Source organism: Dromaius novaehollandiae, chromosome 15 (assembly GCF_036370855.1).
Source record: "Dromaius novaehollandiae isolate bDroNov1 chromosome 15, bDroNov1.hap1, whole genome shotgun sequence".
In the NCBI taxonomy this organism is placed as follows: Eukaryota; Metazoa; Chordata; class Aves; order Casuariiformes; family Dromaiidae; genus Dromaius; species Dromaius novaehollandiae.
The window spans coordinates 2,293,376-2,314,746 of NC_088112.1; the positions used below are offsets into that span (position 1 = coordinate 2,293,376).

General features: G+C 52.9%; 1 protein-coding gene across 3 annotated transcripts; it reads left to right on the top strand.

Annotated features, from left to right (window-relative positions):
- The first annotated feature begins 485 nt into the window (after positions 1-485).
- On the top strand, positions 486-21,293 carry RELL2 (RELT like 2). 3 transcript variants are annotated; one of them, XM_064520791.1, is made up of 8 exons: positions 6,815-7,166; positions 7,716-7,929; positions 10,247-10,312; positions 10,397-10,463; positions 10,792-10,980; positions 15,887-16,472; positions 19,820-19,862; positions 20,353-21,293. In XM_064520791.1, exons 2-7 carry the CDS (start codon positions 7,722-7,724, stop codon positions 19,859-19,861), a joined length of 1,158 nt encoding a protein of 385 aa, XP_064376861.1. In that variant the 5' UTR covers positions 6,815-7,166; positions 7,716-7,721; the 3' UTR covers position 19,862; positions 20,353-21,293. The 3 variants fall into 3 exon arrangements, with proteins under 3 accessions (XP_025953522.1, XP_064376862.1, XP_064376861.1); XM_026097737.2 differs by lacking the exon at positions 6,815-7,166 and adding an exon at positions 486-2,533 and having other exon boundaries at positions 19,820-21,293; XM_064520792.1 differs by lacking the exon at positions 6,815-7,166 and adding an exon at positions 4,039-6,806 and having other exon boundaries at positions 19,820-21,293.
- The last annotated feature ends 78 nt before the right edge of the window (positions 21,294-21,371 follow it).

Consider the following 21,371-nt stretch of genomic DNA (forward strand, 5'->3'; position numbering starts at 1 on the left):
CCCCGGCGGCCTCCGGTTATCCCCCCCCCCCCAGCTGCTCCCCCATCCCCCCCCCGCTGTCCCCGGCGCCCCTGTGCCGGGGCTGCTCCGCTGGCCGGGCTCGGCCCCCGTTCCGGCCCCGGGCGCCGGTGGGAACGTGGCCAAGGCAGCCTCGGGCGTCCCCCCCCGACCCGGGAGGTGCCCTAGGAAACGGGTCCTCCCGGCCTCTGGCAGCGTTCAGAAACGCTCGGCGCGGCTGGCGGCGCCGGGGGCGGGAGGCAGCTCGGGGCAGGCAGGGCCGGCGGAGAACAAAAGCTGCCGGAAACCTGGAGTGTTTAAAAAAGCAGCGATCAGGGACGGGGGGGGGGGAACCCTCCGGCTGCGCCGGGGGGCAGGCAGGGTGCACGGACCCCTGCTGCGGGTGAGGCGGGTGGCAAAACCTGTTTTGTCGCTGGAAAGAAGAGGCCAGCGACACGCGGTGGTTCCCAGCGGGTCGCAGAACGAGTCAGCCAGAGCGCGAAATCGGCCTGCCGTGGTGCCGGCGAAGGGAAACCTCCCTGCGGCTCCCGAGGCCGGGCCGGCCGCGGAAGCTGAGGCAGCAGGGGCTACGGGAAGGGACCGTCCTTCCGCAGGGACCGTGGAAAAGGACTGGGGGAGAGGACCATCTCGAGGGAGAAATCAGGAGGAAAAGGGCGGCCTCTCGTTGGGGAGCAGCTTCAGACGGCGCGGGTGGTTTGTGGACGGTCGCTGTCCCTGCATCCGTAACCCTGCGCTGCAGGCGGGGTGCCGGGCCTTGCAATGTAATCCTCGCTTTGCTTCAACGGTTTCTGATGCTTCTCTGTGTTGAATTTCTTATGAGGCAATCCCATTTTTCCAGGGCTAACTTCGCTGGAAAGGAAGACACAAGAAAACACAACTGGCAGGAAGAGCCTGGGAGACGTAAAGTAGAGGAAAGACTAGCCAGGAATTTTGCAACAGCTTTATTTTTGCAGCTAAACCACAGACATGACAAACAAAACATGCTCCCATGAACCCAGCAACAGAAACTGCTTTTCTAGGTCAAGTTCGACCTCACTGAGAGCAGAAGAGTTGAGCTCAGCAGGGAATTGGTCCTGCAGGTTTCCTGTGCAAGATCTGCCCTTGTGGACCCCACTGGCAGGAGGTTGGAGACAGAGGACGCTGCCTTTGAGACAAGATGGTCGAGGACACCTGCAGTAAAATAGGTCACGGCAGCTTCTGTAGGGTATTGGAGAGGAGCAGGGCAAATGGGCAGCCCCAAAATTGGGGGTCCCTCTGAGCACGCTAAGAGGAGCAGATTCAGGATAGAGAGAGCTAGAGAGTTGCACCAGGAGATTCCCCAGCTTCTCAGCAAAAAGATGTTTAAACTGGGTAATAAATGTGCAGAAGGGAAGTCGTTTGGCTTGTAGTAACAGGAGTTTCACAAGTGCATAGTCCTGAGTGTGTGGGATGGGGATAGAGGGGAGGCAAGGGAATGGGGCGACAGCTTGGCATTTTGGGTGCTAAGACAGTCACCAACAGGGAAGGAATTTTTTCAGTATGCAGTTATATCATGGGATTATTAAATCATACTTCCGTCATTGTCTGCCACTCACTGCGTGAACACTGTCTCCCTTGCTGTGCTGCTGCTCCTCCTGGCTCGTGTCCTTTGGCAGTGTTTTTCTTTGGCACAGTGGTTTCCAATTTATTTGATCACCAAGGGGCTGCTCCAGGAAAGCAGTAGGTGTTGGGGGAGTGCTGAGAGTCTCTGGCCTGACCCCGCAGAGCATGGCTTGCAAACCCTGCTCTGAGGCCGGGACGCTCTTTGCTGCAGGCCAGCTCGGTCACAAAGCTGAGCACCTTCCAGCCCGGCACAGAGTGGTGCCTTCCTTGCTCTGAGCCTGCGGATGGTTCTTGTAGCTGCGAATCCACCCCAAACAGCACCTGTGGAAACAGAGGGTCTGTGCAAAAGGATGCTGCAGAGCTGTGGGCCCAAGCAGGTGAGAGCCAGGTGGGATCCTGGAGGAGAAAGCCAAAAACCAGCCTGCCCATGGCGGGGAGGAGAGATTTAAAAGCATCCTACATGAGCTGGGAGCTGTGCTCCATCTGTGACAACGGTTAGCACTATTGATTTGCTTCTTGCAGTGTTTCACCCCCGGGGGCTCTCTTTGGCTCGGGACCTGCTCTTTCCCCTGTGCCGCTTGGGGCTGCGTGTGACAGCAGGCCTCGTGCAGGTGGTACTGGCACGCACCAGACACAGTGTGCGTTTCGGGGCCCGGGAGCCTAGCGTACCCCCAGGTCAAATAAATGGACTTTAATGGGCCAGATCTAAGCAACAAGGATGTAACAACAACTGATTCAAGTCAGCGGCGCTGTGCTCCCCGCCTGGGTTTCCACTCCAGCTGACGTCTCACCGATGGCTGATCACTCAGCATGACGGGCTGTTTGCAGATCAGAAAGGTGCAGCGACCAGATAACATCCCCACGGGTTCGTAGAGCTATGCGAACGGCACGGCTGAGCCGCAGACCCGCCTGGCTATGGGAAAGGAGCAAATAGGTAAGAAATGCATTCCTTTCTTGAGCCCATTTTGCTTGCACAAAGACTTTGCTAGCTGAATTCACTTTCTGAAAATCGGTAACTGTTCAGGGCATTTTGACAGGTATTGGAGCACTGCAAAGAAATCATAGGAGAAGGATATTTTTAGATACTCTTTGTGCTCAAATAGCTAAAATACATTGCGTTTTAAAGGCCATTAACTTGCTGGGCACATTTGAGAGTCTTAAATGGTTTTAAGATTCAGAGTAATGTTTGAGGAGATGCAATTTAGGTATAGAATTTGCACAGAAATAATGACAATTTCCATGCTGAGCATCATGGTAGAGACCCCAAAAGGAGCATGTCTGCAGGAGCTTCAGAGCCTAGAAATCTGCCCTGTTTTGTTAACTGCCACGTGGACAATCAATACAGCCAAAACAGATGATCCACAAAATGGGTGCATTAGCATTGTTTGTGGTATGACGTGTATTATAGTCACTGTGGAGAAGTCACGGTGAAAGAGCAGAAAAGCAGTAATATGGCAATAAATTGGGACTGCAGCTTGCGGGATGGTTTGCTGTGTGAAGCGATGGAGCAGTGACTCTCTGGGGAGCTGTTCACCCGAGGGGACGATGCATGTGGATCGTGCTCTCTGTCTGCTGGGTGCTCGGTTGCTCCATCTCCCTCCCTCCCTCCCTCCACAGTAACTTTTAAACCTGATAGCTTGAAATTTTACATTTGAAATTGCTTCTGGGCAGTTTCACAAGAGGGACAGAAGCCTCAAAGATCCTGAGGTTCCTCCAGGATTTGTATGTGCATCTGCCAGGACAGCCCCCGTGAGTGACCTGGGGAGGAAAGGCAGGGGGATCTCGGAGGTGAGTGCAGCAGGCAGGCAGGCAGCAAACAGGCAGCTGCCTGCCCCGGAGCTGTTGCTGAATTGCTGTTGGCTCCAGCACTGTCTCAGCTTATGCTCTGCCTTGGCTACTGGGGTCACACAGGATGTGTGGAAGGAGCTGAGGCTGTTGCAGGGGTAGGGGGGAAGGAGTAGGGAGAGAAAGGACACAAATCCAAGCTAAAGCAGACTACAGACATGCTGCGACCGGTGGCACCGAGTCTTTCCTTCATGATTTGTGCTGCTCTCTATTCCCAAGTGCCCAGTACAATGCTCTGCAGCCAGTGTGGCTCAAGACCCTCCTCATCACCCCCGATGGGTGCAGAGTGCCCAGTGCCTCTGGGACCAACCGGCCCCTTCTCTGCAGCCTGGTTTCTGGCTACGTGTACAGGGGGAACTAAACAGGGCCAGACCTGCTCCAAGAGGCATCCTGTAATCATCCAGCTCATACCGTTGTTAGTACCTCCCTGGCGTAGTTTGGGGGTTAGCCCCATCCCGGGACTGTTCCCAATGGACAGGATGGACAAGGCTACACTACTTTGGAAGGAGAGCTGAGCTGCATGAGTTCAAGCTGTACCATGCTGGTCAGTCTCAGGGCAGAGAAGAGCCACTGCCTTTTTTTTTTTTTTTTTTTTTGCTATTACAGCTTTCACCTCTAAGGTCCAGGAAGGGCTGCATAGGACAAGGCTCCTCTTTGGCCTGGCCATAAGGATATTAATGAGATTCAGCAGTGGCACAAAGAATAAGCAGCCCCAGGCTGAAGGACTCTGAGGCCTGGCGTAGTGGAAACAGGATGGAGTTCCCTGCATGAGGGGTCCAGAGGGGGCTTGTTCTGTGCGCTGAGAGATAGGTGCCTGTCTCAGGAGGAAGAGGAGGAAGGCAATCAACTGGGATAATGGAGCTAAGGAGCTCATTCCTTGTCCTGGTTCAACCTCCTTCACCCCATGCAGGGCCAGGATTTGTCCTAGGACAGGCTGCTGTGCCTTCCTCCTTCTCCCCATCATGCGCCTCCTTGGTTCTGGAAATGCTTAGATAGCTGAGACAGTGGGAAAATGGAAATCTTTTCTTGGGGGAAGAGGTTAAAAGAACTGGGCTTGTTTAGCCTGGCAAAACTGAAGGCTGAAAGGGGATAGGATTGCCATGCAGAAATACATTGGGTGGGCGGAAACACCAGAGAGGAAAAAGAATGATTTATTCTAAAGGACAGCGTGGGCATGAGAACAAATGAGAAAAAAGCTCACCATGACTACGTTACCCTGGGACTTAGGAGAAAGTCAGAACTGCAAGGTCTCTGGCCCACTGTCTCTTCAAAGATGCAATGGCAAGGACTGCATGCTTTTAAGATCTTGATCAGCAGAGACTCACATGATGTTGTAGTCTGTGGCAGCTCAACAGACTGGGGTCAGGAGACTTCTCCTATCCTGTGTCACCAGCAACACGTGGCAGGAACAGGCCAAAAAAGTCTCCCACTGCCCGCGGTCTTTTCTTTTCATATTAGGACTATTTTATGGCTACAGCCTGTCTTCCTGCCAGGATAACAGACAGAAGAATGGCACATATGATGCGCTGTAACCTGGTGAAGTCATGGGGTTGAAGGAGAGTCCTGGGCTCCTGAGTGTTACTACCATGAATCCCCTGGCCGCTTTTGGATAGGAATGAGGGCTCTCATCATCACATATCTGGCTACAAGGAGCATCTAGTCTGAAAGCCTGGAAGGGTTGTCGTTGCCTCAGCAGTAGATAAACACAGATATATGCCAACACTTCCCTTTGCTCACCTGTGTTTCCACCCACATGGGCCAGTTCAGCTGTGAGGGGCTTTGGGACGTAGGGATGTAGGAGGTTCAGCACTTGTGTTATTTCTGCCCTCCTGGCTTTGGTTGTGTTCCCGATAGCTTCTTACCCATATCAAACGCCACGGTGAGGGGGCTGCTGTCTGTGGGATCCCTAAGGATCCAAGGGCAGGAACAGTTCACCTTCAATGATCCTCTGAATTTGGCCTCCCATTGCAGCAGTGAATGGTGGCAGAGGGTCACTTTTGGAAGCAGGGCAGGGGAGTGAGGGCTAGCACCCTGCCAAAAAGAGTAAGGAGTGGGGCCAGCCCTGTGGGGTGGTCTCCACACGCAGCTCTGGCATGAAGCCCAGCTGAAGAGAGCCCAGGCAATGACAACAAAGCAGCTACACCGCAGCAGTCTGTGCTGTGGTTGGGGTGCAGCTAGTTTGTGAGGCCGCTACTGTGTCCAGTCTGACAACTGATGAGATGTTTGAACACTTGTGTCCGTACACGTTTTTATATCATATGCACAGGTACCTGCATGGGATATGGGTATGCTGAGCAACTTAGCTGCCTTTGAGCTCAGGCAAGAAGGAGGGGAATAAACATAGAATCTTGATACGTGGTAAGACTTAAGAATTAATTGGGCATCACACGGACTTAGTGGGGCAATTCCCACATATGAATGTTTATATAGATAGTTCAGTAAAGATGTGATGGGAGATATGATGTCACCAAGTATTTCAAGGGTTGCATATACTTTTTGAGGTCTGGGTGGATGACTGGCCACTGTAGGTAGGACCAAGAGAAGCAGGCTTAATGTGCAGTAGCAAAGGAGATTTTGGTGAAGTCTCTCAAAGTGAAGATGATGTGGAAAAGATGGAAAAGAAGGTATTGGGACTACCACTGATGGAGGTTTTGAAGAGTGGTTTAGACAAACTTTTTTCAGGCATGAGAGAGAGAAAGTTGGCTTACCTGCCTCTGAGCAGGGTGTTGGGCTGTGTGATCTTTTGAGGCTCCTTTTCCATGATCTCCCTGACTCTTTGGTGCCATGATCATGAACCTGTTAGTGCAGATAAATGCACGCCTCTCCTCCTGCATGCCCCACTGTGCCTTGCACACACCAATGCAGGAACAGTCCTGTTCTTGCTGAGACCCATTTCCACCCCTTTGCCTCCCCTCACCACTGTTCTTGCTCTAAAAATCGACAAATGCTTTGGAAAGGAACGTACCGGGGGAGTCAGGGCCGACTTGCATTCTGGCAATGTTATCTGCCCTGGGACAGTGAGCGGTTTGCCAGCACATCTTCACTGAGCGACACTGTTGTTTAGCCCTTGCTGCAGCTGCTGGCATTTCCCTGAGCTTCTCTCTGCACCTTCATCCACTGAAGCACTTTCAGAGAGATATTCTCGGATCAGGACAGGCAGATGCTTCTGCTAGCAGACAGCAGTAGGCTGCCTAGGAAGGCAGAGCAGCGTGGCTCGTTTGCTCCTTCCTGAGGAAGAGAAGAGGCCAGGAGCTGGGACAGCAGAAGGATGCTCAAAGTGGTACCCTGCAGCAAGGATGCTGGGTTGCTAGGAGACAGGTGAAGGTGAAGAGGAGAGCTCTGCAGAGCGCCGGAGGCTCAAGGTACCCGCCACAGCGGCAGTGTGCGTTGCTCTCCAGCACAGCGGTGCCCGTGTAGCAGTAACCAGGGACGGCCGGAGAGACCCTGCCTGCGCCGAGGAGCGGAGCCAGCGAGCAGGCGGCCAGCCCCCGGAGCTCCCAGGACATGCCCGGGGCGGGGAGCCGGGGAGGCCCTTGAGATCCACGCAGAGACCCAGCAGGGCAGGCAGCGGCAGAGGGAGGGAGCTCGGTTCTGCGGGGCGCCCGGGGGAAGGCAGACAATGCGGGAGCAGCCGGCTGGCTCAGCCCTTCGCAAGCCCGGCTGCTGTGGCTCCCTGCCCACCCTGCCTTTGCCTTTGCCGGCTGAGGCCCTCCGTGGCGGCTGTGAGTAGTGAGGGATGCGGGGGGAGCGGGCTGGTGCAGTGCCGTGAGAGCGCTGGCTGCGGGCGTTCATCCTCCAACAAGGGCGAGGCGGTGATGCTGAGCGCTGCAGAGCTGGGGGGAAGCTGGGGGACCTGTGCCCTTGGAAAGGAGCCTGCAGCGGAGAGAGACATGGAGCAGCTCAGGGCCGGGTGGCTGGGCAGGCCTGCATGGCTGCTGCTGCTGCCCTTGGGATGCCTCTTGCCGTGTGTGTGTGGGGTGGAGGTGTCCTTGGGAAACTGCGCTGCGCCGTGTCCAGCCTGCCTTCTCCTCCGTGCTGCCCCTGAGTGTGCGGGGGCTGGCAGGGCTCCCTGCCAGGCCAGCCCTTGTGGAGCAGGAGATGAGCCCTTGCCAGCTCATCCCTAGCTGGGAGCAGGCTCTTTCCAAGTGAGGGCCTGGGGCCAGGGCTGTGCCAATGGCAGGGGGAGGGCAGGGGGCCAGGAGGATGAGAGCAGGGAGACTGGCGGGGGGGTGAGTACCAGGGTCTCTGAGCTGCCCTCCCCCTTCTCCTAGATCCGCATGTCAGACCAGAACAGCACCGATGATGGGGAGTCAGACCCCCAGCACAGCCTGTCTATGGTCTTCCTCCTTGTCCTGGTCTTCTTCATCATGGGGCTGGTCGGTTTCCTGATCTGCCATGTCCTGAAGAAGAAGGGCTATCGGTGCCGGACTTTCCGTGATGAGCTCGACCCAGATAACAAAGATGTGCTGACAGAGCTGCAGGCCAGTGAGTACTGGGAGATGAGGACTCGGCGGGGCAGGGGGGGCTCTGGTGCTGTGGTGCTCCTTAAATATGGTTCTCGGAAGTGATCTGGAGGAGGGAAGAGTTACCCATCATGTACTAGTGGGTTGGGAAAGGAATGAAATGGTGAGAGCAGCACTACATTCCCTGCATGAGCATGAAGGTTGCATGCAGCCAGTGGGGTGGGAAGAGTGAAAATGCTGCCTGAGCACCGTGCCCTGTCCCAGCTGCGTGGACTTGGCCCCAGCTTGGGAGAATGGGACTTCACATGGTGTTAGGGGCTTCTGCATCTGATTTCCACAGGGTATCTGCGACCCACTCACACCAAATGCTGCATGAATGCCAGCCATAGCAATTTTACCACTTCATCCCATTTCATTTTTTGGCTGCCATTCCCACCACCATTGTTTTTGCCCTGGGACTTGGGTCTCTTTCATGGCCAAGCTGTGACATGCCATGACATACAAGAGCTAACGAGATAGAAGGATGGGACAGGCTTTTGTTAGCCATACCCCAGCCTCAAAAGGGAGAGAGCCCCTTAGACCATGCTCAGCCTCTAGCACCAGTTTTATGCTGGTCCACCTCCTAGGAGAGTACTGGGGTCAGCATCATTGTATATTTGCCTTGTTCTTACTCTCTAGGCCTTGATGTTTGGCCACTGTTAAAAGAAGTTCTTGGTGGGCAGTCCGACCTTCAGCCCAGCCCTCTAGGGCCATTCTTATGTTGGCAGAGAGGCAATGCTCAGGAGTGTAGGGCCCAGAGAGCCCTCTGACTTGTTGACTTTGCGGTGGTAGCAGGCTCATGAAGGCTGGTAGTGTCAGGGAGGGTGGGAAGTCAGCATGTGGCAGTTCCTGGAGTGGCATTATCGTAAAGTGATAATTCTGAGTAAGAACCAGAATCTCTGATGAATTTCTAGCATCTGAGTTATTACCCATGTGCCCTCAGAGCAAAAATGCCCCAGCCAAGGTACAAGCTGTCCCTCTGTCCCTTTTGTGTTATGAGGTCCAGTAATAGGCTCTTGGGTGTTTGTTATCAATCATGTGCTCTTCTAGTTCTGTTGTGTTTCATGCAGACCCAGAGACTCTCTGGGAGGAAGAGGGTTGTTTTCTAGGGATCTGTGCCCCATGCTGGAAAGGGACTTCCAAAGGGTTTTTGTTTACCTGAGGCCACCGTAAGTGGCTCCCTGGGAATGCAGTTTGGAACTCAGGGCAGCACTGAGCATGAGTGCAAGCCACGGCTTGGTCCTAGCAAGGTCTGTCATTTGCTGATTTCTTTAGTCTCTGCTGAAATGGGGAAGATACATTTCTCAGGCTGTTTACTTAACTAAAAATGGCCAAATGGTGTTACAAAACTCCACTGACACCTCTGTCCCATCAGCAGGGCTTAGGAGGGTTAGCACCTCACACTGGGACTTACTGTGCGTAGGAGGGAAACGTGGCTCTCTCAGAGTCTTTGTAGAAGCAGTGAGGAGCTTCCAGGCAGAGTTTGGTACAGTTCTCCAGATTTAATGACTTGGCATTACACAGAGACAATATTCAAACTTTCCAGAATTGGCTTTGCCCACTGGAGACTCCACAGCCTGGGGAAATGTCTCTGGGGACATCAAGAAGTGCAGTGGCAGCCCCAGAATTGTGCTCTCCAGGGAGGTGTTCTGCCAGACCTGAGCTCTGGCCTACTTATGAGAATATATGTCCAGCCTCACAAGCTGAACTGAAGGTCCATCCAGCCAAGTCTCCTGTCTCCAACAGTGTCCAAAAGCAGGTGTCCAGGGATACAAGAACAGAGCAGACATTTACTGATATTTCCCCAGAATACTCTTTTAATTCTCTATCACTATGTAGCTCTGTGACTTCCTCTGTCAGAGATGGTTTCCATGTATTTAACAGCCCCCAGTGCATTTCTCTTCCACAAACATATCCCACTTACCCTTGGACACAGGTAAACTTTTAACATCCACAACATCCTGCAGCAAGGAATTCCACAGCTTTTCTGTGCCCATGAAGAACCACCTCTTTCTACTTGTTTCAAACCTGCTACCTATTCATTTCATTTGATGTTCCCTAGCTGCAGTGGTGGAGGAAAAATATAGCCCCCTGCTCCATGTGCACATAGTTGTCCTTTTAGCCATTTCTTTTCCAGGGTCAGAGCTCTGGTGTACCTCAGATGCTTCCTGGGAACAATTGGGAAAGCAGGGCTTCTCTGACCTCTCCATCTGTACACCCAGGGTACTCATAGTTGTTCTGTGGGGGGAGGTGGTGAGGTAGTGAATCCCAGCCCTCAGTGCCATGTTTTCTCCTTTCAGATGAAGAGGAGGAGCTGAACGAGGACACTGTGGAGAAGATTGTAAGATGCATCATCCAAAATGAAGGTGAGCATTTTCTAGGGCTGGCTTGGAGACTTCCTGGCAGCTGACTGCTTTGGCTGACACATTCCCTTTTTCCTCTCTCTTCAGCAAATGCGGAGGCCCTCAAGGAGATGCTGGGGGACAATGAAGGGGATGTCCCAGTGCCAGTACCCAGGTGAGGGAAGCGTAAACCAGGCTGTGTCACTTGCAGAATGAAGGAGAAGCAGTCTTTGGTACCACCTTGGTCTTGAGACTCTTCAGCCAGCCCCTTTCCATCTCAATCGTTTGTTACAGAGCATCTTCCTAACAAGCAGTCATAATCCCCCGGTCCACGGGGTTTGCTATGCTTTACTACATGTCAGTTGTAACATCCCTCACCCCTGTCCTAACAGGAGGTCCCCTCCAGAGCTGCTGCTTCTCAGGGCTGGCTGCACTGAGGCTGCACCAAGGTAAGGAAGACTCCTCCAGGTGACATGACCTGCCATGTCCTTTTCCCATTGCAGCCTTTGTCCCCACCGTAACAGCCAAGATGGGGGACCACCACATCACCATACGGTGCACCTGGGCTCCACGCAGGCCCCCTGCATCCACTGCAGCAAGAGGAAGAAGCCCCCACTGCATCGGCAAGGGAGGTCCAAGGATGGCAAAGGCAGGATGCATCCTGGAGAGACCACTGTCTTCTCAGTGGGCAGGTACTTAAATGAGCCTTGCCAGACATCACTCATCTGCTCTGGCTGAGCAAGTGTAACAGAGAGTCTTCCCTGCCCCCTATTTCTTTCCCTTTTCCCACGTGCCCACACCAGGTACCTTCTTGCTTTTTCCCGTTTAGGTGTCACAGTAGCTTAGCAATTGAGAGTCCTGAGGGTCCAGGTGCCTCCTGCCCCTCAAAATGTCTGCAGTACAGCTCCTGCCACTGAGTCAGTGCAGAAATGAAGTAGGCCATGCTGTGCCAGTGCCTTGCACTAATGACACCCCCTTCTTCTCCCCCCTTTTCCCAAAGAAGGTGACTTGGGCCTGGGTTGTCCTGCTGACTCAGTGCTGGGCCTCAAATACACATCTGTTCAAAGCCTGCTGCCCCAGCCACATGCGAGTAGAGCTCTTCTTGCCAGGCAAGGGCAGTGACCCCAGGCTTCAGGGGTCTTGTTAGGAGGGAGAGGAGGTGACAGCAGGTGCGATGTGCAGATTACCAGCCACCACCATCAGAAGAAAAGTGTGGCTATAGTCCTCCGGGACTCTGCCTCTAATGATGGCTGTAAATGGATGCTATGGGAGGAATGTAAGAATAGGAGAACATATCTGATACTTTCCACAGATACTCTCCCGATCTCCAACTGTTCTCAGCTCAAGGGACTTTTTGAGCTATCTGTGGCCTTTGTGTAGTTAGTAGCCTTGAACACATTTTTCTTCCACAATCTTGCCCAGGTTGCCTCTTTCCCCAGCATAAACATTTAGAGTGCACAACGTCCTTTAGCAAGGTGTGCCGGGTGTCAGCTCCCCACTGCCATGGTGATCATGGTAGAGTGACAAGGAACTGCTGATTCCTGATGGCCACCCAGACAGGACACAACTCTGCTGTGCTCAGTGCATGCAGAGGGTCTTCATTCAGCTAAGTTTTGATGAAGCTGCATATTGTAGTCCAGAGAGACAGTCTTTTCATAGTAATATTGAGCCAGACTGGGCAGAGCAAACTTTTGGGGGTTGTAGGTGTTTCCACCATCAGAACTAGGAGTTCTAGGAGTCAGAAGAGAGGTGAATTGGGAGCTTTATGGGAACCTGTTAAAGGGAGGAGACCTGCAGGACCTCCCCATGCTGAACTCCAGCTGAAATTGCACTTTCCTGGAGACTGACAGCTTCTGCCTCTTTGCTCACTGTTGTCAGCTGTCCTCGGTTTAAGGTTTCGTGGTTGGTAAGCCACATCTCTGCACACTTGCTTATTCATGGTTAATCTCATTCCCTGGCTGATGCCCAGTTCCCTCTGCTACTGTGTCCTTCATCCATGCTCTTCTCAATCTCCTTTCAGTCACGTCTGAGTGCCTGGAGAAGACAGCCTCCTTTCCTAAACACATCTTCTCTCACATCTTAATTTTCACTTGTTTTCCGTGTAAAGATCCCGTGTCACGTCAGCCTTCTCCAGAGGACAGTTATTATGTTTCTCTGAGGTTATATTTTGAATGCTTCTGCTTGCTGAATCTCTGTTCTATGACGTCTTGCTCCTATGGGGCCTTTGCGACCATGAGGTACAAAATTACCTCCAAATTCTGATTCCTGCTTCCAAGCTGGCCACATGTTCTTTCTGATCTTTGATAAATTTTCTGGGAGTGCCCTTGATGTGCCTAATTTCCTATGAATACTCTGATCACATGAACTGTCTTGATTCATGACTGATCCTACATACAAGAGCTCCTTTAACGAACCTCTTTTGTTGCAATCCTCAGGTCTTATACCTCTCTGTTTTGAGCTTTCACTTCTGTCTTGGATATAGTAGAGAGTCCAGTCCCCTTGCCTATTACATGCAGCTTAGTGACTGGGTCTGGTCCCCAGCTGGTAGTCTCTAGCTCATAGCTGAAGAAACCTCATGTGGAAAGGAGTGAACTCAGTGGAGGGCCACCAGAATAGTCAGGGTGCTGGAGTACGTGACATATGAGGAGCTGCTGAGGGAATGGGGTTTGTTTACTGTGGAGAAGAGAAGACTAAGGGAGTGTGTAATTTCTCTCTACAACTACTTGAAGGGTTCGAGGAAATTTCCGAGTCTTTCTCAGAGATGCACAGTGCAAGGACAAGAGTTAATGATCGCAAGTTGAAACAAGAGAAATCCAGATAGGATATTAAGGATTTCACCCTGAGAGTGGTGCAGCCCTGGGACAAGGCCCAGAGGAGAGGAGAGATCTCCATCCTTGGAGAGTTCTAAAACCAAACTGAAGAAGACTCTGAGCAACCTGACTGAGTTTTGAAACTGACCCAGCTTTGAGCAAAGGCTTGGACTGGAGACCTCCTGAGGGCCTTTCCAACCTAAATTATTCTATAATTCTAAGGTAATTAGGGTTATATCTTTTGTAGCCTCTAATTATTGGATAATTTACAAATTATTGAATAATTTACTATCTTAGGGCTTTCCCTGTAACTTTCCAATGCTTTTGTCTTTGCCATCTCTACAATGCTATTGAACAGCCACATCAGAGGAGTCTTCCCTTATCTCACACCATTCCTGTCTGCAGACTGCTCCAGGACTGTTCCTGCTGCTATGCTGCCCGCTCTGTTAGTTACATAGCTTATCCATGAAGCCATCTGCATCTGATGGAGATCTTATCCTGAGCTTCCTCAGCCACAGTGTGTCATGTCCTATTGTATCAAAAGCCTTAGTGATACTGACTAGGCAGATAACCAAAACTCTCCTGCCTTTCTCATCGTGATCCTGAGGTCTGTTACTTTATGTCACGTGCCCCTTCCAGCCTGAATCCTCCCTGCTCCTTTGAATCCTTTCCCGGATCTTTCAGGCTGGCATTGCTCAAAGGCATTACCAAAAAATGATCCTGTCATTTGTACCTCTTCCCAGTCTCCCTTTGAGACGGGAACATTCTTTGATCTTCTCAAATCACAGTGCTATTGCCTAAAAGGTCATATTTGCTGCTGCTTGGCCTGACCCAAGCGATCCTGTGGGTACATCATCCAGAGCTGGAGCAGTTCTCTCTTTGACCTTTTTAATTATGAGCAGCAGTTCTGACTGTAGTGCTGAGGAGTCAGTATTGTTTACCTTGGCAACATTATTTCATGGTTTTGGCCATCCAGTATTCTGGCCATCTGCTTAGGACCTGCTCTTCCTCTGGTGCTCCCCTATTTTTGAGGTAGTGATTCCAGCTTTGAGGGTTTAAGAACTTCTTCCAGTGACCAAGTAACCTGAACATCTTCCTGAAGTCACATTCCTTGTTGCCATCCTCTACTTGCTGGCTTATCCATTTGTTCCTCTTTCTTTGTTCCACTTCTGGGTTTGTTTATGCAGCCCAGTGCTGTCTGGTGGTGATCTCCTTTACTCAGTAATCTCTAGCATCTCCTCAGGGATCTGTTCTTTCTTGAGCCTTCTTCTCAGCTTCCTTCTTCATCAGTCATATTACCATTCACTTAACATTTGAGTCTTGTTCTCTCAACCCCAGCAGTGCTTAAAAATTGCTGCTGAAATAGTATTTTGCCCAGACACTGAATCACAGCTCAACCTCAGCAGAGCCAGTGCCTTCTGTAGCTTCTCCATGTGTGACTCAAGTGCAGCTAGAACCAGTTGCTGAATGAATCAGACATTGCATCAGGATGAATTTTCTGCTGGGGGATCAGTATTCTCTGGCTGGTGGACACTAGCTCACCATAGAAGAGATTTCCTGTGTGCTGATCCAGCAGTGGCTTGCATTGCTTATGAAGAATAATCATGGTTAGTCACAACAAGCTCACTTGCAATTTAGACTGCACTCATGTTGCCTACACATACCCCTCCCAGCTCCCAAAGTTATGGTAATTCTCTAACTTCTCTCTTCTTCCCAAATGCAATATTGCGATCACCGCAGATTATAAATGCATCCTTTGTGGGTGCCAGACCAACTTCTGCAGTAGCTCTCCTTTCTATTCCTGAGCTCTGAGCTCAGGACACAGGCTGGTTTAGTGGTACATCACAGAGCCTTGGTGAACCTCTTAGATACCACCTGTCACTCCAAGGGAATGTGCACAAGATGTGCTCTGGCAGATTTTAGCTAAACGACTTCTCCTGGCTTTTGGTGTCTCTACCTAAATGCAATGTGTCCTGCCAAAACCCTGGCCCTGCCTGGCTTTACTCAGCCTGTACAGACTGTTGAAAACTCTGGTTCTTTTTCTACTTACAGCAGCCAGTCACTGGACATAATGTCCATGTGGTTCCACATGACCATCCCTTCCTTCCTTCCCAGGCTCAGCTGATTTGCTTTTCACCTGCTGAATTTACAGCTGAGTTTCTGTACATGGTCCTATTTGGCCAAGCTGCATCTCAGAGTGTTTCCAAGAGATGTGACCCGTTTCATTGCTAGGGGGACTTAGACTGTTGGGGCCTGCACCAGCCAGTGTCTGAACTAGACTTTGCATCCTTCTCTTTGCATCACTTCCTATTTGTTGTGCTTTCTTCAGAGGCTGTGCCAAAATGAAAGCAAAATGGGTTCAGGTCAATGGGAACAGGACTCTGGGATGGGAGAGCAGAGCCAAAGCTGGTGGTCAGGGGAGGGCTGAAGCTGGTTCAGCCTGAAGGGGCTCGAAGGCCAATGGCCTGTGAAGTGTAGGAGCAAAAGGGGTTTGGAGTACAGTGGCAGCATTCACATATACTTGAAAAATTCACATGTGCTTATAAAAAGAAAGATGTGGATTAGCAGTCACAGTCAACACGTTGAAAAGGTGGCTGATAACATAGCAGAGGAAATTACCAGACCCTGGAAAGGTATGGTCAGTGATGTACAATGGGTCCCAAAGGTTCAAGATCAGCATTGGTCCATGTTAAAGAGAGGGAATCGGAGGTTGGATGAACGGGCCAGCTGGAAATATTGGTGGGAGAGAGGAGAGAAGAGATTTTTACCTGACCGCCCCCCCTTCTAGGTTTCGTGTCACACACATTGGGAAGAAATCCACTTTCCATGACCAACAGGATGCTCCCCTGCCTGATGGCAGCAAGGAGCCAAGCACAGAGGAGTTAGAGCACAGCAATGAACAGCTGCATCAGGAGAGTGCTCGCAATGGGACTGTCCCCATGGATGGCCTGAAGAACGGAGCCATCCAGAAGGGTGCACAGAGCAGCAAAGGCACGGAGCAAAGTTACTCAAATGCCCCAGCTCCAAACACACCAGCCAAATCAGATACTCGCAACAATAGACCGGATGGCAAGGGGCCTGGGAAGGCAGGCTCACTGCAGGATGTTGACACTGCTCTTGGGAGCGCTAGTTGCCAAAGGAAGCATGTGGCCCATCAGGCACTGGGAGGGTCAAGTGCCAGCACCCCAGGAGAGCCTGTGGAGGAAGGAGGGCAGAGAGCCAGCATCTACCAGGAGGGGGCTGGACTGGGGTCAGCAGACGAAGTGTCAGATATTCACGGGAGCCTGATTCTACAAGAAGGATCACAAGCTGATGAGTTGGGAAGCAACTACACCAGCAGGAAGCAGCCTGGAGCAGAGGACATGGGGCAGCAGGTAGGTTGCTACTCTTCCTTGTCCTTGTGGAGTCCTCTGGGTTGGAGGGGCTTGAAAGTTTATGGCACAGCATCACCAAGTCTTGGTGTGTTTGGTACTGCCAAACAGATGAACCAGCCCGAGCCCAGTGGTGTGACCTGTACAGCAGGAACAGACAAGCCAAGGCTTACATTGGAGCTGATGGCTCAGGGTCTGCATGTCTGCAGTTTGGGACCTGTTCTGTTTTGCCCAGCCTTTCTGTTCTGCCTCCCCCCATTTCTACTTCCTTTTATTCTCAATTGCATTTTCTCTTCCCCTTTTTTGATGTCTCAGGCAGTGGCAAAAGAATGATTATATCCTTCTAGACAGACGGGCCTTTTATCTGCAAGACTCCTCAGGCTGGCAGAGGCTGTGGGCTCTTTCCCAGTGTTCAGGGCAGCAGGGAGGTGATAGCTCCTTCTGTGCTTAGTAGTGGGTACCTAGGGGATATCTCAAGGGCTGTGCAAGGCCCCTGCCTTAAGTAGTCTGTCCTTTATTTTCCCCAGGAAAGTCTTTGTTTTATGTGCACTCTCCGTAATGCTCATACGGCTTATCAGGGCACAAGATGGGTCTAAAGAGACATGGTTTCTTCTGGAGGGACTCACAATTCAGTCCACCCCAGTTGAGGGTGGCCACTGTCACCATTACAGTTTCCACCCTGCCAGTATCCTCACTCCAGAAAAAAGGCAGATCACTGACTTGCTTGGGAGATGAAGTAGAGACCCAGGGGCAGACCTGCTGCTCCCAGACCCTCGGGCAAGAGATATGTTTTCCCTTATGGACAGCTCTTAAGCATGATGCTGTGTTGGGGCAAAGCCACTGTTGCTTTCAGTGCTTGTAGTGAGATGAGACCTTGCTGAACTCCTGTCCTGTTCCAGCACAGCCCATTTTAGGCCTTCACACAGGTCTTGCTGTCTGCTCAGGTCAAAGCTGTTTTGAAAGACAGAAGAAATTTTTCCAGCCTGATCTGTGTGGAGGAGACCTGAGAGTCTCTTGCTTTTAGGCATGTCCGTTGAAATCACTTTTCCTTGCCCCTTTGGCTGGTGGTTCTCTGCCTCCACATGCAGCTTAGTGGCCTTGAAGCTTTTGCTGTGCTGAAGTTCTCTGGCTTAACATGGCCAGCAATGTACAGGACGAGAAAGGTGTCTCTAGGATCCTTTCTTGCCTTAAAGTCTAGGAAACTGTGCAAGCAACCTGGCGGTTTTCTAGTTGTTCTTCCACCACCTGGAGGAGTCCAGTGCTGGCCATGCTCAGAGAGGAGAACAGCCCACTCTGGCCAGAGCTGGTGGGTTCCCAGCACACATGAATGCCAGCACCAGGTATCTCCATCCACGGGCAGGCCTGAAGCAGTGCTGCTCTGGGCCTTCCCAAACGATTGCCTTTCTGTGGGTGCTAGAGAGCTCCAGGACAGCTCTCATGAGCACGCAGGTCACCTGGCCTTGGATATCACAACCTGCAAGAGGAATCTGCTTTGTGCACTGCCTTCAGGAAGCAGTGTCTTTCCTGCTTGGCCTTTGGTTTTTTGGATGGAGGTTGGGTGGAGTCCGGTGTGCGGACCCGCTCCCTGCCAGAGCTGGCCATATTGAGCAGCCCCAAGAGCTAGCCCCCACTGGGCTGTCTTGGAGAGAGGTGACAAAACGAGCACCAGGGCTTGCACGACAACTTGCTCAGAGGAAAAAGGAAGCAAATGGTCTGATTAAAAACCACAGCATGTTTCAGAGCCAGGGACTTCCCCAGGGCTGGCACTGTGCGGTTTGCTGAGCCCTACAGACCAGGTACTGCATGTGCCAGCAGTCCCTGGCATGGAGATGATACAGAGTGGGACAGAGTCATGGTGGGACCATGAGCTGAGGCGTGGGAGAGGCAAGAGGAAAGGCCCCTATTTATACATAGACTAAGAAAGAAAAGAGGAACCTGCTGCATTTACCATTTCTCCCTTTACTTCCTGATGCCTGGGCTGGGGGGGGGGTTTGGACTCCTTTTGGCTAGAGGTTTCTGCTGTTTCTCAGGGGAGAACATGCGGTGTGCCTCACACCCTCCCTTCTCTGCTGGCATTGAGCTCTTAGGGGCTGGGCTTCCTCCCATCCCTTTCTGACAGCAATCACCCCCGGGCTTCCCCTCAGTGGTCCCAACAGCACTCACCCCTGCCCAGCTTGGGTGCTGAAGGCAGAGGAATCTCACCACTGATGCAGCTCTGCTCATGTCTGTGGCCTCAGCAGCATGGCGCAGCGGTGGGACATGTTTTGCTCGTAGGTGCTGCTCAGCTGGAGGATGTAGCAGGGGGATCCTGGAAAGCAGCAAACCCAAGACTTGTACAGTGCACACAGGGTTGCAGTCTGCCCCAGCTGACAGCAACCTGTGGTGCTGAGGAACAGGAGAGAGGTGTTAAAGAGCCATAGGCAGGGCTGGTGGTCTGCTGGGCTTGGATTGCGCTTGAAGGAAGAAGGAGGGTGGGCATGAATTTCGATACCCCAAGGCAGCCATGCAGTACAAAGCCGGTAGGCTCCAACCCTTCTCCAGAGAGGCCTGGAGAGGCAGCAACAGGCTGCTCTCCCTGCTATGGGTCACCAAGCTTTGGATGATGGCCATGGTCCCTCTGATCTGCACAAGGAGAGGCTTTTGCAAGGCAAGCCTGGGGATGTGGAGTTTTTTTTTTTGTTTTTTTTTTTGCCCTTAATCTGTCCCCTCTGTGGTGTCAGGACAGTGCTAGGCTCTTGTATCAAATCCTGTGGTTTGGTTTGCTTTTGAGCAAAGTTAGGAATGTACAGGAGGCAATAGGAATTAGTTCCCTCAGCCCTGTAGCTGTGGGATGACGTGCAAAGTGGGCTGGGAAGAGCTCCAGTGGGGAGCACATAGCCCAAGGGACATCAAATGCCTGATCCTGGGTCTGTGGGAGGCTGGGGCTGCTCCCCTAGGCTTTGCAAAGCCTTTCCCATAGCTTTGTATTGTGCTTCAGGGCACGTGGTGGTGAGGCCTTGTTGAGATGTTTGCCACCAAGCCCTGGCGCTGCTCGGCTGCTCCCCAGTCCCTTACCTCCCAGCCAGGGCTATGTCAAGAGCTGTTAGCTGCTGCTCAGCAGGTCCCGCAGGATGCTCTGCTAGAAGGTGACTTGGAAGGGCAGAGCAATTGCGGCTGGGCAGTGGTTGGCTCCTGGGCAGTAGTTGGCTCCTGGGGCTTTGGCCAGCTTGCATCAGCCTGCCTTCTAGGTCACTGCTGTGGCCAACAGAGCCTCCAATCTGGGCAGCAGCCTCCCCATCTGCAACTTGCCCTGCTCCTGTGGGAGCACTGAATGATGCCTGATGTGCTTGTCCCACCTCCTTTCCCAACAGGAGCTGAGCGCCATGGTGCAGGACCCAGGAATAACCGTGTGACGTAAGTGCTTCTCTCTGGCCCCTGGGTCATGATGCCCTTGGAGAGCATGGGACCCATGCCCCGGGTGGGTTACGGCCCGCTGTGCCTGGGCCCATGCCAGCCTTCAGCTGCAGAGACAGGGCAAAGCATGTAGCGAACATGTGCTGTTCCTGCAAGAGTCAGCACCCATCTTCCACTTGACTTTTAGCCTGCATCTAGTAGAGAAAAAGGGGCTTCCAGGTCCTGCAAGAGGCAGGATCTCCACCTCCCAGGACATGGAAATCCTGGAGCTCATTCGCCCACATGCCAGGCCTGAGCTGTGCAGTACCAGACACAGCCACTGGTAGAAACCCCTCAGGGGTTGCCGTTGCCATGCTGGGCCTGGAAGCAAGTGAACAGGGGGCAAAAGCCTGGCTGAACCACAGCTCATCCCATGGAGGAGGGCAGGGCTGCAGCCCCAACAGCATGGACAAGGCCAAGGGCTCCTGTTCAGCTCCTCTTTCTCTCACAGCTCCTCTCCGTCCCCAGCTCGGGCGGCCGATGGGAGGCACGCAGCCCCCATCCCTCACGCTGGGCTTGGGGCTCTGCCGTGGCGGGGCCGCAGGGGCTGATGGCAGCCAGCCCCAGCCCAGAAGAGCAGCTACGTGCTTGGCATGGCCAGAGCGACGCGCGGACATTAAACAGACAACCGCACTCGGCGACAGACCTCATCCCATTGGCAATAGTTACCCGACTCCTACCCTCACCGCACTTGCCCCAGAGACCCCCCCAACACACCAGGCCCCACAGGGGCAGCTCAAGCCCCTCGGGCCTGGCACGGGCAGGACAGCACCAGCACCATCCTGGCCCAGACCTGCTGCCCGCATGGGTCTCCGCAGCTCCTGCTGCCCCGGGGCAGGCAGTGCTGCAGAAAGGACAGCATCAGATGGAGCCAAGCCCCTGCCGAGCAAACAGGCAGGGATGCAGGTGCTTGACCATGGCGAGGCCTGGGCTGAGCCCACACATGGTTGTGGCAGCACATCTGCACCAGCCTGGCACGTTAAATGCAGAGCACAGCCCCACAGGGCAACCTGGCCTCAGTGGTACCAACTAATGACCAGCTGAGCTGGCACAGCAGACACAGAGCAGAGACACGGGGCAGCATTCGCCATCGCGCAGAGCAGTCACGGCTGCCGGCCATCCCCGGGCAGATGCCGGCACAAGCCCTGGATCTTCGCTGCAGGGGGACCATGGCAGTCCCCAGGAGGTGCCAATGCAAGGAGGAACAGCAAAGGATAGGCCTCCCTCTGGCCCTGTGTCCCAGCTCAGGAGGGGCCAGAGCCTGGCTCTGGTGGAGCAGATGAGACGGAGGCACCAGCGTACCCAGCCAGCAGCAGCCAGGCCCAGGGCAAGCTTTGGTGTTTAACTGCACTGTAAATAGTCAAGCTAAAACCATTAAAGCTGCTGAACACAGTGGCAGAGTGAACTCACTTTATTGGGGCACAGCAACCACTGTGCCTGCTTCTGCCTGCCCCTGCTGCCTCCCAGGCA